Source organism: Ctenopharyngodon idella, chromosome 20 (assembly GCF_019924925.1).
Source record: "Ctenopharyngodon idella isolate HZGC_01 chromosome 20, HZGC01, whole genome shotgun sequence".
Taxonomy (NCBI): domain Eukaryota; kingdom Metazoa; phylum Chordata; class Actinopteri; order Cypriniformes; family Xenocyprididae; genus Ctenopharyngodon; species Ctenopharyngodon idella.
In genome coordinates, this window is record NC_067239.1 from 27,900,805 (window position 1) to 27,918,881 (window position 18,077).

The 18,077-nt window shown below is 36.2% G+C and overlaps 1 protein-coding gene across 3 annotated transcripts; it reads right to left on the minus strand.

Annotated features, from left to right (window-relative positions):
* Positions 1-818: 818 nt before the first annotated feature.
* Positions 819-17,968, minus strand: fkbp1b (FKBP prolyl isomerase 1B). 3 transcript variants are annotated; one of them, XM_051875391.1, is made up of 5 exons: positions 17,780-17,795; positions 13,081-13,128; positions 12,284-12,356; positions 1,664-1,776; positions 819-1,588 (listed from the first exon to the last, which is right to left on the minus strand). In XM_051875391.1, exons 4-5 carry the CDS (start codon positions 1,772-1,774, stop codon positions 1,460-1,462), a joined length of 240 nt encoding a protein of 79 aa, XP_051731351.1. In that variant the 5' UTR covers positions 1,775-1,776; positions 12,284-12,356; positions 13,081-13,128; positions 17,780-17,795; the 3' UTR covers positions 819-1,459. The 3 variants fall into 3 exon arrangements, with proteins under 3 accessions (XP_051731351.1, XP_051731349.1, XP_051731350.1); XM_051875389.1 differs by lacking the exon at positions 12,284-12,356 and having other exon boundaries at positions 17,780-17,968; XM_051875390.1 differs by lacking the exons at positions 12,284-12,356; positions 13,081-13,128 and having other exon boundaries at positions 17,780-17,939.
* Positions 17,969-18,077: the final 109 nt, after the last annotated feature.

Sequence of the window (18,077 nt, forward strand, 5' to 3'; positions counted from 1 at the left end):
TTTGACGGTCTTTTATTTTGACGGTCTTAAAATCGTTAAGTTCTTTATGGGTTTTTTTTTGTGTGTAACCCTGTTTTTTGTTTATTATTGTATATTATTAAATTTATATATGTTCATTACTGCATTACTGTCTTGTTTTTTTGTATTTGTTATTATTGCATTAAAAAAAATCGTTATGTTACCTTAATTCCAGCAGGTGGTGACATATGCCAAGTTATATGTATATATGCACTGCAGGTTTGCACAATTTTTTGGTCATTATTACAGTTTATATAATGACCTGCAAACCTGCAGTTACTCTGCTTAAATATAGTGTCTTTGCACAAATGTAATGCATTATCAGTAATTAAAATATGCATTATGAAACATCAGACTACAGTGTAAGGCTCCAGACGCCATTTTATTACATAATTTAGTAATGATATTCTATTCTTTTTTCACTTTAAAAAACTCCTAGATTGTCTATCGCCATAACATGTTGTTCATATAATCTTTCCTTGTTTCATATGTTCATGAAATGTTTCATAAATATTATGCATACAAACTGCAAGAAATCAATTAATATTATATAAACAAGTTTTTTTTTTTTTAGATTTTAAAAACATTTTAATATTTTTCAGCCAATTTAATGTTTATTATATAAGAGAAAAATATTGAAAAATGAATGGTTAATGGAAAATGTAATGTCAAGTTATGAAACACCACATATTCTTATCTCCTGCTCTCTCTTATCTTACACAGTAGCAGGAGAACAGATAATAATGCGACATCGTTACACTGTTAGTGTATCAGATCCAATTACATCATCATCACAAAGATTTCCAAGAGTTCAAATGTCTTTATTAAGAGCAAGTTGATAAAATGTTCATTAAAGCCAAAGCACTCCATCATACATATTCAGTTTGTTCCACGTCTCATTGTAATAGATCTGAATGAGACTTACAGCTAATGTTTATAAGGGACAGATTTATATATATAAAATATATAGTAAATACAGTAACATTATCATTCTATCATATGCATTCAGCAGGATATACTTTTATCAAAAGTGGCAATGCAGACAGTGGTTGTTAATGCCCCTCAGAATACAGAATTATACCCTTCTGTAAAATACTAACCCTACTAAATTCAGTAAGGCAGTGGATTCAGTCTGGTACAAATTAAAATACTGATTTAATGATTCTATTGTATTCACATATTTTCGGAAAAAAATGTAGTATGAAAATACTACATTTATAAAATAAAAACAAAACACTTAGCATGTAGCGAAATGAAAACGTGATGCCAAAATAGTGTTAAGGTTGTGTGTAGAAAAGATTTAAAGTAACTAAACAGTGTCTAAATATTGCATAAAAGATGATGCCTAGAGTGTTTAGATGAAGAAGGTTTTGTTGGTGGGGCGAGGACTAGTGTTTTTCCTTCTCCGTTTGAGGACTTCAGCCCTGTAAAAGCTAGTGGTTCACTCCAGTTTCAGCAGCTCCACATCAAATACAAGAGTGGCGTTGGGAGGAATGACACCAGGGTGTCCCGTGGCCCCATAAGCCATGTCTGGGGTGCAGGTGATCTTCGCCCGCTGACCCAAACTCATCTGAAATTAGGTAGAAATATTATAGAGCAAGCAAACACTTCAGAATACACACAGCACAGCATCAGACTCCATTACCTGTGCAACTCCTTCCTCCCAGCCCTTGATGACTTCCTGTCGGCCGATCTTGAATTTAAAGGGCTTGTTTCTGTCTCGTGACGAGTCAAACTTCTTTCCATTCTGCAGCATCCCTGCATTTAAATAGCAAAAAAGTAAAAAACACAATCATCATCATCATCATCATCACAACAAAGTTTTGTTTTTTGTTTTTTTTCTGAAGAAAAAAAAAAGAACCACTCAGTTGTGTTCTGGGTGGTTCCCTAAAAACGTTTACTGTTCATAATGCAAAAATCGAATCCTAAGATTAAGGAGAAAATACTAACACATCTAATCAGACAAACAGTTGATGAAGAAACATGCACGATTGCAGCTCCCAGGCTCACAGGAGACAGTAATTGCAGCCCTGGACCAAGCGCTCAACAGATACCATCGGCACAACATACTCAAGCGTCCATTTAACCGCAGATTCAGACTGTGCAACATGGTGGAAAAAACAGACAGCACAACACTGGCCCCAAAACAACAGCTGGTGAAACAGACAGTCCACAACAACCATCCATCACCTGTAGAGCGGCCACACAAACAGATCTAATTATCCCAGCAGTTTGTGCTGATGTCATACCCAGTAATAAGAATGGAAACTAGATTTTTACATTTTCTCAAGCAACTTTTACACAGGCTGTGAAGCTAGGGTACTGGTTGTTAGGGTGTTGCTAGAATGTTCTGGATGTTTGTAAGAGTATTACTAAGGTGTTCTGGATGTTTCTAAGGTGTTGCTAGGGTCTTCTGGTGGTTTTTAGGGTGTTTCTGGGTGGTTGCTAATGTGTTCTGGGTAGTTGTTAGGCTGTTGCTAGGGTGCTCTTGGAGGTGGTTAGGGTGTTGCTACAGTGTTCTGGATGTTTTAGAATATTGCTAGGGTGTTCTGGATGTTTCTAGGGTGTTGCTAGGGTGTTGGGTTGTGGTTGTTAGGGTGTTGCTGGAGTCTTCTGGATGTTTTTAGAGTACTGCTACAACTAGATTTCCTCAAGCAACTTTTCCACAGGCTATGAAGCTAGGGTGTTGGGTGGTGGTTGTTAGGGTGTTGCTAGAGTGTTCTGGGTGTTTTTAAGAGCATTGTTAGGGTGTTCTTGATGTTTCTAGGGTTGTGCTAGGGTCTTCTGGGTGGTTTTTAGGTTGTTGCTAGATGGCTGTTAATGTGTTCTGGGTAGTTGTTAGGGTGTTGCTAGGGTGGTCTTGGTGGTTGTTAGGGCATTGCTAGAGTGTTTTGGGTGTTTTCAAGTATTGCTAGGGTGTTCTAGATGTTTCTAGGGTGTTGCTAGGGTTTTCTGGGTGTTGCTAGGTGGTTGCTAATATGTTATGGGTAGTTGTTAGGGTGTTGCTAGGGTGCTCTTGGTAGTTATTAGGGTGTTGCTAGAGTGTTCTGGATGTTTTTAAAGTATTGCTGGGGTGTTCTGGATGTTTTTAGGGTGTTGCTAGGGTCTTCTGAGTGGTTTTTAGGGTGTTGCTCTATGGTTGCTAATGTGTTCTGGGTAGTTGTTAGGGTACTCTTGGTGGTTGTTAGGGTGTTTCTAGAGTGTTCTGGATGTTTTAGAATATTGCTAGGGTCTTCTAGGTGTTTTTTTAGGGTGTTGCTATATGGTTGCTAATGTGCTCTGGGTAGTTGTTAGGGTACTCTTGGTGATTGTTAGGGTGTTGCTATAGTCTTCTGGATGTTTTTTAGAGTATTGCTAGGGTGTTCTGGATGTTTCTAGGGTATTGCTAGGGTTTTCTGGGTGGTTTTTATTGTGTTGCTAAGTGGTTGCTAATGTGTTCTGGGTAGTTGTCAGGGTGTTGCTAGGGTGCTCTTGGTGGTTGTTAGAGTGTTGCTGGAGTCTTCTGGATGTTTTTAGAGTATTGCTAAGGTGTTCTGGATGTTTCTAATGTGTTCCTAGGGTCTTCTAAGTGGTTTTAGGGTGTTGCTAGGTGGTTGCTAATGTGTTCTAGGTAGTTGTTAGGGTGTTCTTGGTGGTTGTTTGGGTGTTGCTAGAGTCTTCTGGTCTTCTGGTTTGTTTTTAGGGTGTTGCTAGGTGGTTGCTAATGATTTCTAGGTAGTTGTTAGGGTGTTGCTAGAGTCTTCTGAATGTGTTTAGAGTATCACTAGGGTGTTCTGGTCTGGATGTTTCTAGGGTGTTGCTAGGGTCTTTTGGGTGGTTTTTAGGTGTTGCTAGGTGGTTGTTAGTATGCTGCTAGGTGGCTGCTAGAGTGTTCTGGATGTTTTAGGGTGTTCTGGGTGGCCCCCAAGTCTCTGTTATATTCTGGTCCCCAGATATTGCTTAATTTTCTTTGTAAATCCAAGTCCATAGATAATGTTTTTACATTTCATTTTGTGCCATGTAAGAAACCATAGGCTAATCCTTTAGAAAAGCAAGAGAAAATCTGTAATAAAGAGATCAATGCTAAATGTTCAGGATGTCTGTGGGGTGTCTTCAATCAAACAGGTTTTAAAATCAGGCATGGTCCACTCACACACAGCTGACCCATCAGAGGGAGCGCTTCTGCGCTTATCAAAATCTCCTGCGGAATCTGAGCTCTTGTGATCTAAATGAACAAAAAGAATGAAATATGAAACACTGGCCTAATTCACCGGATTATTCAGATGGCTTAAGTAGGTCACCTTTTGCCTCCGTCTATATCAAAGGAAGAAAAAGAGAAAGAGAGAGGAAGACACAAATAGGTCTTGAATCATATAGGGTGCCAAATGTAAAATAAAGCATATTAAAAGTATGTAATATTTAGCAACAAAAGCTGCCTAGTTTTGTCAGATGTACAGTACCTAAATAAGAACAGAAAAATAAAAAAGAAAGAAAGAAAGAAAGAAAGAAAGAAATAATGCTGTTTTTAAATATCTCCTATTTATACATTTATATTTTAACTGGGGCTGTCAATGAAAATTTAAATAAAATCAAAAAGAATTTTCAACTAAAATATTAATTATGAATTAATTAAGATATGATGATTAATATTAATCAGCATAATTACATGTAAAAAAAAAATTCTATTGTTTTTTAACAACCTTTAATCAGCAAATTACCATATTAGATTGACATCACCAATTTTAACAAAAATATAACTAATAAAAATAAATCTTAATCTAATCTAAATCTTAATTATAAAATATATTATATATTCCATCTGAAATATATATTTTTTCAAATTAAAAAAATATATATTTTTATTATTAATATAAAAATTATTACACACAAACAATAAGGCATTATGGAACATTAATATGATTACAAAAGTACTACTAGATATGTATGCCATCAATCATATCAAAATCCCACATTTCACTATCAGATCATAATTTCAATTAATTGTACGAATAACCATCTAACTGTCCATCCAACTTTAGTTAGGACAACAGTGTCTGTGCTTTGTTTAAATTTGACACATTATTAAGCACTTATTACAGTTTCATCCATGCTGAGGGAGATTTAAAGGTTTCTTAAGCTGAGAGATGGCTCTCTTACAGTACAGTAAAGTATTAACTTTCACTCCCCCCTGGAATTTCACTGGGACTTCCAGGAAGGTCCCTGCGCCAAGATATCTGCAGAGTGGGCTCCATTCCAAAACCAGACAGTATATTATAATACAAGCTTGTTCTACTACAAGGACGTACTAAAGCTTATTTATGAATGAACTAAACTGACTGAATATATCCAGTGTTGCTCTAACAAACCTTTGGAACTTTTATCAATCTGTACAAAGACCATTTATAAACTAGATTTTTACATTTTCAGAATATGAATAGTGCTTGCCAAAGCAAAACTTGCCACCGTTCTGTGTTTGGTTGTTATGGTGTTCCAAGTAGTTTTTAGCATCTTGCTATATAGTTGTGTTCTGTTATGAATGTCCATCAATTTAAAAACACCCCAAAACAAATATACATATAAATCATTTGTACATATACTGTATACAGTAGTGGCCAAAAGTAATGTCCGGCCCAGGAAAATTTACATCTTCACCTTATATTTAAATATTATTAAAAAAGCATGTTACAGATTTTGTAAGCGTATTGTGTAGTTGTGCTTGGAGTCAATTATTTTATTTGTGATAACGAAATGAAACATAATTTCAAAATTGTGCCAACATAATTTTTGGCCAGACTGTCATACAAATAAATTATGAACACATGCCAAGCAAGAGAGAATTAACGAAATATTTATGATTATGTTGTAGTCGATGTATGCTTTTCCTGTGACCTTTTTGTTTTTCTATGCTGTAGTTAGCCTTTTTTTGACAAATAATTTTGTCTGACAATTACCTTAATTAAGTTTAATATTTTGTTCTTTATTTAAAATATTTAAAATTATAATAATTTCCCTCATATTTTGATGGTTTAATCAAACTTTTAGGGTCATTAAAAACAAATATCCTCTCCGGACATCCCTTTTGGACAATATATCAGTTTAAAGTCACCACAATTATTTATTTATTTATTTTTTTTAAAGTTTTTTTTTATTTTAAGGAATATTCCAGCATTTATTATAAATTATTTATCCATGCATATTTTTTAAAAATTCCTGTGCCTCGTGACCTTTAATCAAAATAACTTCCCTCTGTCTCACATCAACATCTCTTCTCTGATGACGTGTTTAATGGTGTGAAGGCGGGGCAACCTGTCACTCACATGAGATCCACCAATAGCAAACCACAACCATCCAATGATCCAATCAATTCCCAATGGACAAAATCTAGTCCCGCCCTACATTTTTTCTTGTTCAAAAAGCCATTTCACTTGAAAATATGCCACAATATGAAAGAAAAAGCTATTGCAACTTCCGTTTCATGCTGAATTTTAATGTGAATAGCCAAAACCAGGATCGTTACAAGTCACATAATATCTCGCAGCTTGTACTATCAGCTCCACTGTAATTTTATTTTCCATAATTACAATCAGCGTTCATGTTGGGTGGGAGCTTTTCTTTGTCGGATGGATATAGCCTAGTGGACACGAACCTGATCTACTGACTGCCTTCATTGGAAAAAAACCTAAAGCCAATCTCGGTTCCTGAACCTGTGCGTGAGAGCTCGGTGGGAAAGAGTGTGAACCAGTACAGCAGGCGGAGGCCAGGATGGCTATTTTTACCACAGCTTACAGTTTCCGTCAACCAGAGCTGGCAGCCGGTTTCTCTCAGTCAGCGTCAAATGTAATCAGATGCACACGCTACCTGAATGCAACTGCCTCTTATAGATTTGTTGGCACATTTTAACTCGAAAACATGTCAGCAGAAAACCACGTGGCATGGGAAACTCATGGGTTCATGTATCACCAAACAAGAGTATTCTGGCGGAAACATCAGGAGCAGAGAGAGAAAGCTAAAAACAGTGCTATCAGATGGTGCTGGATGATGGTTAAGACAAACTACTTGGTATTTCAATACAATGATGCCGTTAATGAATATTAATGCTCAGGTCGTTTTTTGTTTTTGAAAGAAGTCTCTTATGCTCACCAAGTTTATATTTAAAGCGGACCTATAATGCCCCTTTTCACAAGATGTAATATAAGTCTCTGGTGTCCCCAGAATGTGTCTGTGAAGATTTCAGCTCAAAATACCCCACAGATCATTTATTATAGCTTGTTAAATCTGCCCCTATTTGGGTGTGAGCAAAAACATGCTGTGTTTGTGTGTGTCCCTTTAAATGCAAATGAGCTGCTGCTCCCGGCCCCCTTTCCAGAAGAGGGCGGAGCTTTAACAGCTTACACTTCGGTTGCTCAACAACAACAAAGCTGGAGAATCTCACGCAGCCAAAATGATGATTGTCAGTAACGGTGTTCAGCCTTACATTGTTCAAACCGGAGTCGGACACTGATGGAGAGACTCAGGAAGAAGTTACAACTTTTAGAATGTAACTGGACGTTTCTGAATGGTTAGTGAATAAATTTATGTAGTTGCTGTGGAGTTGATTCAACTCATCGACTAGCATGTGCCGTCATGTTAATCTTTTGTGCAAATCCAGCGCTGAATTGACCCTAGTTTGTGAAGCAGTCCGGCATAAAATGACAGCATGGGAACAACACTCTACTACAACAACTCTTCCTCTTCTCTAAAGCAGCCCAACATGGCCTCACCCCCTTTGCTGCGTGTTCACGGGGGCAGGGTTTATGTAAATTTTGGGGTTTGTGATGTCACCATTCCAGGAAGAAGCTCGTTGTAGTCCCTACCAGCCGTTTGTTGTAGTCCTTAAAAAGTGATTTCTGTAAAAGAAAATATCTCCCTTTGCATTGAACCTTGTGTGTCGTAACTTTGCAGATTTTGTTTATGCTCAAACAGCAACATTACACACCAACTAAAGTTAAAAAAGTAAAATCATAATCAAGGACCCATTTAATTGATTAAAAATACAGTAAAAACAGTAAAATTGTGAAATATTATTACAATTTAAAATAACGGTTTTCTATTTTAATATATTCCAAAATATAATTTATTCCTGTGAGGCAAAGCTGAATTTTCAGCATCATTACTCCAGTCTTCAGTATCACATGATCCTTCAGAAATTATTCTAATATGCTGATTTGCTGCTGAAGAAACATTTCTGATTATTATCAAATTTTAAAGCAGTTGTGCTGCTTAATGTTTTTTGTGGAAACCGTGATACATTTTATAAGAATTCTTTGATGATTAGAAAGTTCAAAAGAACAGCATTTTATTTGAAATGTAGTCAACATTTGAAGTGGATCAAAAAAGGAGGTTTAGGACAACTTTGATGAAAGGTTTTGATCCACTTTAAATGTTGACTACTGTAGAATTTTTGGTAACAATATAAAAGTCTTTACTGTCACTTTTGATCAATTTAATGCTGAATAAAAGTATTAATTTCTTTCAAAAAAGAAAACCTTACTGTCTTTTAAAAGGTAGTGTATACATCTTCATTTTGTTCAATAACCTCCATGCTAAACTTAATCTCATATTACAGCCTGCTGAGTGATGACCTGTACAACAACTCATTCCCAGAACTTGAAACCCTGGCTGCATCCCAATTTCCAGACTGTCTATACTATACTGTACAGAATGCCAGGATATGCCAGCATCTTGAATCATAGCTAAGTTGGAAAAAATGAAAGCCAAATGTGCCCGGATGGTATACTATTTCCAGTGGGGGTTTAAGGCTTATTTTTCAGCTAATATTATTACCTACAATCTCTTGCACTATGGATGAAAAGCAATTTGCTGTGGATGAGACCAAAAGTGTAATTTGTGTTGTGTATAAACAAAGAGCATCTTGGACAATAAAACATCTGCGAAACATCTCCGTTTGTGATCCATGAAAGAAAGTATAGGTTTGCAGTGCTGGGTAGATTACTATTATTATATTAATTAATATTATTATTAATACTATTATATTAATTAGATTACTAAACTGTAGTTCATTACTAACCCTAGCCCTAACCCATACATGATGAAAATTGTTAGTAACATAATCTATTACATTACACATTTTAGGTAATATAATCTGACTCCTTTTTGATTACTTTTAGCATTAACTTGTTTATCAGATAGATTTGAATAGGATAGGATCTTGTACTTTAGTGAAATAAAAATCATAGAGAAAAAATCATGTTGAAAATTTGTAATCAACAAAATGAAGTGTATTAAACATTACATTATATAGGTGAAAATAACTGAAGAAACAATTTTTGTATTGGGGTCAGATATTCCTTAAAAAAGAGCAATGAGCATTGAACTGCGGCTCGAACATAGGGAAGTATGTTCTAAAACCACGAGCAGGGAACATACCCATAATTGCACATGACATCACTACTTTACTGCCTCTGAATGTCAGGTCAGGGTTCAGGAAACTGGACACCTTTAGTAGGTTTCTCTTCATTTCCATCACAGTGCCCTAATCCTGGAGCCACCACCCCATCACACGGGTGTCTCTTCAGAACATATTTATACATAGTGTTGCCATTGTTATTAATAGAGCCGCCAGTCACGGGAAATCTGATAGCTTCCTGTGCTCTAATAATAAACCCCAGGGGACTCAGCGGGACTGGGCTAATTGATTTGTTCTGCCTGGCTGGCTCAGAGAAAGGTAGGTGTGCAACAGGGGGTCTCACTGATAATTCAGGCATGAGCCCATGATAAAACCCATCCTGTTTCACTTTGCATGCAACCATGACTGCTGATAATATAGGGCCTACAACCTGCCCAGCTAACGGAATGTTCTCAGAACGTTCTGGCAAGGTTCTTTCAAAGTTATTAAGTCTTTAAGAGAACAATCAAAAGTAAATTTCCCATAATGTTTGCATTCTCGTGACGCTTTGCAGACTCTGCAGTGTGCGTTCATGTGTTTTGAAGGAGGCGTGGCTTTGTAGACGCTCTGAAGGGAGGGTGGGATCTTAAGGTTTTCAAAGCTAGCTTGCTATTGCTAGGCTTTCCAAAATTGCCTACCCTACCTTTATATTCTAAGGGCCAGATTTATTAACAGCTTGCCAGAGCAAACCCTCTTTTGGAGTTAAAAAACAGTCAGGATTTACTATAGACGCACAGCGAAAAATTAGCGATGAAAAGGCGTGAACAGGATTATGTTTGTGGCTGACCTTACTGCATATGCATTTGTAGGAGTTTCCCTTTCAGAAGCAAAAGTTATGGGAGGAGAGTATTTAAATGAATCGTGCAAGGTGATTTACTAAGGTTTGCTCTAGTCAATTTACTGGTATTTGCGCCATTATTTACCGCCCCCCAAAAAAGCATGTCTTAAACCAGACGCTAATTTGTGCTGCTCTTGGTAGATAGCGTTGGTCATTATGCAAATGATCCGGTTGCGTCTGTGTTCTTTAATTTGTGTTTTGTCAGTAGATCACGCGCAGAACTTTCCACTCCCATCAGCGCTTTTTTGGAATTGTGCTCTTGTGCTAATTTGCCCTGTTTAGTAAATCTGGCCCTAAATCTTAAGCCCAAATTTCTCTCCTGCTCCACACTCCAAACGTTTGATCTATGGATTTTTGTCCATTTCAGCCAAAAAGAGTGTGGCCGAATAGTGATGACTTGAGTGTCTCTGGAGGTAGTGCTGTATCTGGTTCACTCCAGGGCTCGAGGGCTCTTAGCAAAGGCCCTGCAGCGCTATATTAAGTACTGCAGAAGGGCTGTATTGACGTCTGCAGTGAGTCTGACCCTGTTTGCTGCTCTGAGTGCTAATGACCACCAGAAGCTCATCTCACAGTCAGTGCTGCCTGAATCTAGCTTATAATAACAGTGAGAGTTCTGTCGGTTTACTGCAGATACCTCTGACAAGACAGGAAAGAACCTTTTACTTTACATGTTTTTGGCTTTTTTTTTTTGTCAGTATTAAAATATTCTTATTTACAGATGACATAATATATTAATAAAAAAAATCTATAAAAATAATTGATTCAGAACATTCAGTAAAAAATAACAAGTTTAGGTTCTGTAAGATTTTTTGTTGTTGTTGTTGAAAAAAATTAATAGTTTTATTCAGCAAGAATTGATCAAAAATGACCATAAGAGTTTTGTTTAAAAAAAAAAAAAAAAACGGCTCTTTTGAACTTTCTGTTCATCAAAGAATCCTGTTTAAATGCATAATTTTCCACAAAAATATTAATCAGCACAACTGTTTTCAACATTAATAAGAAATGTTTCTTGAGCAGCAAATCAGCATATTATGCTTTCTGAAGGATCATGTAACATCAAAGACATCAGCAGTAAAAAGTACTGAGTACTGTAGTAATGACGTATTTTTGTAGCCAACCCGGAAGTTCGCATCACACTGGTTCCCTCAACAAAAACCCAATATGATTTTTCCATTGGCTTTTGGATTATTGCAGAAAATAAGCTCTGTGAGCTTAAACAAAAGCTTATGATTCATACACGTTTTGTTCATTGTGATAATCTTCACAAATGAACACAACTTTTATGAATTCTGAAGCATAAATACAATCGGCAGAAGTCAAAAGCTACACCACGATCACTTCAACGTCACCATCACTAAGCTTCTGACAACTCTTTCAGTCTTTGTTTAAAAACATTTTCCATGAAAGTTCCAGTTATAATAGTTTGCAAAAGTGATTATAAACACAACGAGGCTGTGAAAACATGACAGTTAATGTCCATGACCACCTCTGTAGTCCCATTTAGCAACATATGTCATTTTCAAGACAAGTAAAAGCTTAAAAAACAATCACAAAAGGGTATTACTTATGCATTTTATGTTGTGAATTAAAATGTGAGAATATCTTCTTAAGCTTGTGTGACCAGACCTTTTTCAAGCATTTAACCAAAAACCCATTCAAAAATTACTCATTGACTTCAGGGCGATGGAACGAGAAGTGCTAAAATGCTAACTCGTTTCTGGGTTTTGGCCTACAAAAATACACCATCCCTGCACCACTTTATAAATTATATTTTAAAACATTTTAAAATTGTAATAATATTTCACAATATTACTGTTTTTTTATCAAATAAATGCAGCCTTGAAGAACATAAGAGACTTCTTTCAAAAACGTTTAAAACAGACCGCAAACTTTCAACAGTAGTGTCTCAAATAAATCATTTAAAAAAGCAGTCTTATGGCCGGTCAAATTATTTTTAAAATATATATGTTATTAGTACTGAAAAGAAATGTTCCACATATCACCTGCGACTGGCGAACAAGGCGAATTTGTAGTCTGGATTGAGGGCCAAATATTTCTATACAGTGAAGTCCAACACTGTGAAAAAAAAAAAATCTAAAATGTTTATGAAAAAATTTAAATTTAAAAAAAAAAATGTAAACAAAGACATCAAATTATATAAAATTAGGTAGAAATATTTCACATTTTGCACTGTTTCCAGGTGACTAATCTCCTGACATTGACCATCAGATGTTCTGGCTTCCATTGAAGCCAGAAGAAGTTCTTTGGAGAGTGTCACATCGTGCTGGAGACCATGATCATCAGGCTCAAGATTTATGCTGATAATATAATTAGTTATGAAACAATATGTAGTAAATTATAAAATGATGGATTGGAAATTAAAGTCTTTTCACTAGTGGTCTCAGACTTTTGGATTCCACGGTATTTTATAACAACATAAATATAACGATTTGAAAAGGCATCTATTTTCTGATCCAGTTGGCAACATACTGTATATCATGCACACAATAATAAAGGTCCAGAGTTCAAGCAATTATTATAAGGGCCTATTATGTAGTTGAGGACCAAGCAATTCAATACGGGGAAAAGAACTACAACAATTATCAAGTACTACCTGCATTTTCAAAGAGAAGCACTGGGATACTGAGAGGAAAGAAAACATTAAACAAGAGGAGACAGAATGTTGTTATCGACATCCTGTTTCCTGTCTGTCTGAGTTAGTAGTCTACAGGGCGCACCAGCCGCCTGTGTGAAATCTCCAACAAACAACATATGTGATTTACATCAGCAGATTGTTTACCTATGTAATGCACAACACATGTCTGTCCTTTCTTCGGAAAGGTTCTTCCTGTGAAGAAAGAGGAGAATTAGACAGTTAGTGCAAAGATTTATAGCATATTAACCTTACAATGTTAAAAATAAAGGTTCCAAAAGGGGGTTTTCACAAATATGCCATAGAAGAACCAATTTTGGTGTGCCAAAGATTCTTTCAGTGAACAGTTTTTAAATAAGCCTTTTCTTTTTTTTTTTTAGTATGAAGACAATTTTATTAATCTTAAGAACTTTTTTCCATTGTAAAGAACTGCAACAATGTTAAAGGCTCAGGGAAGTAGGAGGAACCATCGAACCACTGAACAGTAAACGTAACTTTACGCAATAAACATAAACAACAAAACAAAAGTAAAGCGATTTTGAAGCCCAAAAAGTGCATCTATCCATCATAAAAGTAATCCACATGGCTCCAGGGGGCTAATATAGGCCTTCTGAAGCAAAGTGATAGGTTTTTGTAAGAAAAATATCCATATTTAACACTTTATTAACTATAATAACTAGCTTCCGGCAGACGGCAGTATGCATACTGCGCAAGTCGACTTGCGCCACAAGAGTAACCCGTGAAGCGATGTATGACGCAGGATGTAGGAGTAGCGTAAGTTTAGACACCTCTCGCGGTTTAAACAAATAGGGCTGGGCAGCAAACTCAAGCTGATCTTCTCTTATATCAAAATCCTCCGATATTTCTCTTTAAAAATTCTTGTTTTGAACTTCTAATTTGTGACCAGTGTTTTGTTTTGCGCTTCCATGTTCATCATCACGTCAGGCATCGGATCAGAGGTTACTCTTCCGCCGCAAATCGATGCGTATGGCCGTTGCCGGAAGCTAGTTATTATAGTTAATAAAGTTTTAAATATGGATATTTTCTTACTAAAATGCATTGCTTAACTTCAGAAGGCCTTTATTAACCCCCTGGAGCCGTGTGGATTATTTTTTATGATGGATGGATGCATTGTTTTGGGCTTCAAAATCGCGTCCCCCATTCACTATTCCGTTATAAAGCTTGGAAGAGCAAGGATATTTGTAAATATATCTACAATGGTGTTTGTCTGAAAGAAGAAAGTGAGTAAATCATGGGATAATTTTCACTTTTGGGTGAACTATCCCTTTAATCAGTCTACTGGAAAACAAATACTACAATCATCACTTCTGAGGCTTTTAACAGATTTTCAGAGGTTTACAAGATTTGTGGCATTGAATCTTTGTAAGATACTCATATTTACTATCTGTATTTTGTTTTGTCCCATTAGCAGCTTTTTATGGGCATGAACAACCCACAAATGGGAAGAAAAGCTCTGACTGGCATGTAAAGCGACCAACCACAGTTTATTTTGTTATATTTTCTGATTACTAGCATTGGCTGCGTCTGAAATCTCATACTCTCTTGAGTAGGTACTTATTTTGAATAATTATTACTTCACAACCGCTAAAAAGTATGTTCTATATAGTAAGAATGTGTGTAGTATGAATGTAATCCGGATATACTACATTCACCATGTTGTGATTATCATGTGACCTATCAGCGTCAGTTGCGTCGCTTCACTGCCATTCACAAATCCTCTCCCTGAGGCCTCATGGGATAGTAAAGTGTCCATCATATGGACACATCAGAATCTCGCCGGAAGTTCATTCGGGTACTTTTTGCCTGCTGTTTTACGAGTACATTAATTCGGACATGCTTTGTTTTGCATACTGTTTTTCACCTGCTATAAGTATGCGATTTCGGATGCAGCTATAGGGTTTGTTTGTCTGAAATAGATACCACAAATAATAGACCACAGTGAAAAAAACTTGTTCAAATAATTGTGGAAACAGCTTGCTGCTCTAATCTAACAAACCCCAAAGGGATCAATAAAATCACTTCTAAATCCATGAAGCAGCTCCTACAGTCATGAGACACGGGTATGGTCTTAGACTTTATCCGCAGTCCAGGGCAGATCAGAAAAAGTGTGTGTGTGTGTGTGTGTGTGAGTGTGTGGGTGTGTGTGTGTGTGTGTGTGTGGTGGAGGTGGTGTCTGATTAATGTCAGGGAGCTGGACAGGAATGTGAGCCACATGACAGCAGGCTGGTGGGGGTCAGATAGGATGTCATTAGAAAGACGCAAGAGACCAGAGCAGAGCGAGAAAAGTGAAAGCGCCATTACATCGCATTCATTCCTGACACTGGTGACCCCAGTAGGCAGTTCTTGAGTTTGATGACTTGTGCCAAGAATTTTACGTCTGAAAGCTGTCAAAATCATATGAGCTCATGGTCACTCCAGCACTTATTTACAGCTTCTATTGATCAAGTCATAATAATGTTCATTATTATGACTCACTGACCTCCCACTGGTCCATATAAACTTATAAAGGAATAATCAGACTCTCAGCCCCAAATTCTGATAGAACTCATGTCTAAAAAACATAAACAATGACGTGACAGGTCTTTTTTTATTGTCCAAAGGACCTTAATAATAATAAACAACAAAGATATGACATCCAAAGTATGTAAGGTAGTACAACTAGATCTCTTTTATTGAATCCAAAAGGTTTTAATTATATTATTATAGTATTTTAAAGATTTTGAAGTGTCAAAAGGTCATTTGGTTTAACCGTTTAACGGCCAATATAGCCATTTCATTTGTGATTAAAATATCTTAAAATGTAATATATGTATATATTTTTTATTCTGGCATGATTTTATAACATCATATATCAACATAGTGCAAAATGGTATTAAAATTATGTGTAGAAGTCGTTGCTTTGTTGTAAGAAAGAAAGTCTGGAAAAATGAATTTCATTGATGTCATTCGGAGTAACCAATATAAAGGGACCATTTTGGATCATGCGGTCAATATCATGTGACAGGATGTGACATCATTCAAACACCTGCAAAGGACCACATGGTCATGAAGCAAAGTAACTAACTCTCTCTTAACTATTTGAAAAATTCATGTTTTCACTTGCTCATACGCATGTCCCGAAACATTAGGTCATTCGGTACAACCGCTACAAAACATGGAAAATGTTGGAATATTTTAAAAACTTGTACTAAATATAAAATGTTTGATTGTCCTTTTGCTAGCTAGCTAGCTAGATATCAGCCTGTTAGCATTGTTTGAAAATATCGTCATTTGGTATAACCAAAAGTGTCATTCGGTAAAACCGAAATTTTGGTTAAGCCGAATGAATTTTTTGGTGACGAATTTTGTCCATCTTGTAATAAATGACAAAAGCAGTGTTAATTGATTTTAAAAACCACATAATCTCATTGTTAACACTTAATAAAACTTAAATTAGGTTTTTTTACACTTTTAAAAACCTTATTCGTCAATGACCCAAACACAAATGTAACCGTTGTAAGCATATAGGCATGTTGAGTTGTTAGAATATTGCAAGAGCGTCACTTCTCGGATGTTTTTAACTAAAGTGCCTTAAAGTACAGTTAAGTAATAGCCCAATAAAATAACTTGGGGTTAAAAGTCTATATTTGAAAATCATACGTATGATTTACCTTTGATGTTTTCTTTGTGAAATCTTGGCAAGCTTCATATAAAACAAATACATGATATACAGTGTCACATGAAACGATCTGCATATTTGTATTTAGATATGTATCACATTTTTTCACAAAAATATTAAACAGCACATCTGTTTTCAACATTGACGATAATAAGAAATATTTTTTCAGCAGCAAATCAGCATATTAGAATGATATCTGACGGATCATGTGACACTGAAGACGAGTAATGATGCTGAAAATACAGCTTTGATCACAGGAATAAATTACATTTTAAATATAGGAAATAATTATTATTATTTTTTTAAATTGTAATCATATTTCACAGTATTACTGTTTTACTGCATTTTAGATCAAATAAATGCAGCCTTGGTGAGCATAAAAATCTTACCAACCCCACATTTTTGTATACAGTATACAGTACTGTGTGGTCCAAATGCTGTTAGTTATACTCTATATCAGTTTGGCCAATCAGATACGAGATATACATCTATATATAACACTGAATTTTATCAATGAAAGTGCCATCATGCTCAGTTTGGTGCTACCTGCAAACAGGTAATGCAACAAGTGGCACACATAACAACACCTTACTGTGCCATTAGACCAGATCAGGTCTCAGAATCCCAGTGACTCTGCCAACTGTGCCAAATTACCCTGCAAAGCCCATTGGGATTAACATCAAAGCTCATGTCTAGCCAGGGCAAGAATGCTGCCATCTGAGACATACACGCTCAACAAAATCTACCTGCATTTTGCATGAGCAAAATCAAACTACAAGCATGTTGTAGAGGAAATCCAGAAAACACATTTCTGACAGCTGCAGAGAGGAATCATAATGAGAAGAGTGTTTGAGTTGGCACGCATGGCACATATTATCTGCTGGGCACAGAGTCAGACACACGTTAAATCCCTGACTAGACAATGAGCGGGAAACATCCTCATAGCGATGGGTATTTCGTTGAATCTGTGTTAGTGTTGACTCCTTTACGCAAATAATATACAATGAAAATTCAAGAATGTAAATAGATTATGTAATTAGAGCGAGAGAATGTTCCCCCAATCCCGCTTTTACTGATACACTGTACCAAAACAACATTCGAATTCAACAGTCGTTCTAGAACGTTTGTGAATTTGAATTTCGAACTTATTAAATCATAGCGTCTTACCGTCTCCTGGAGATATTGTTTCAATCTCAACACCCATTCTGTTCGCGAGGATAGATCCTACAGTAGTGAGACAGTGAGAGAGAGACTGTGAGACAGCAGCGCTACTGCACTCCGCCCACTGTCATATCAGTCTAACTGTATGCGCGATGGTCAACCCGTGGTGAAACATTAGACAAATTCCGTTGCGATGACCTCAGTTTTTATGAGATTTTGGAAAAGTGTGCTGTGTAACATCTATTAACGGCACTTATAAAATATTATTGGTTTTTTTATATGTTGTACACATGTCTTATCGCAG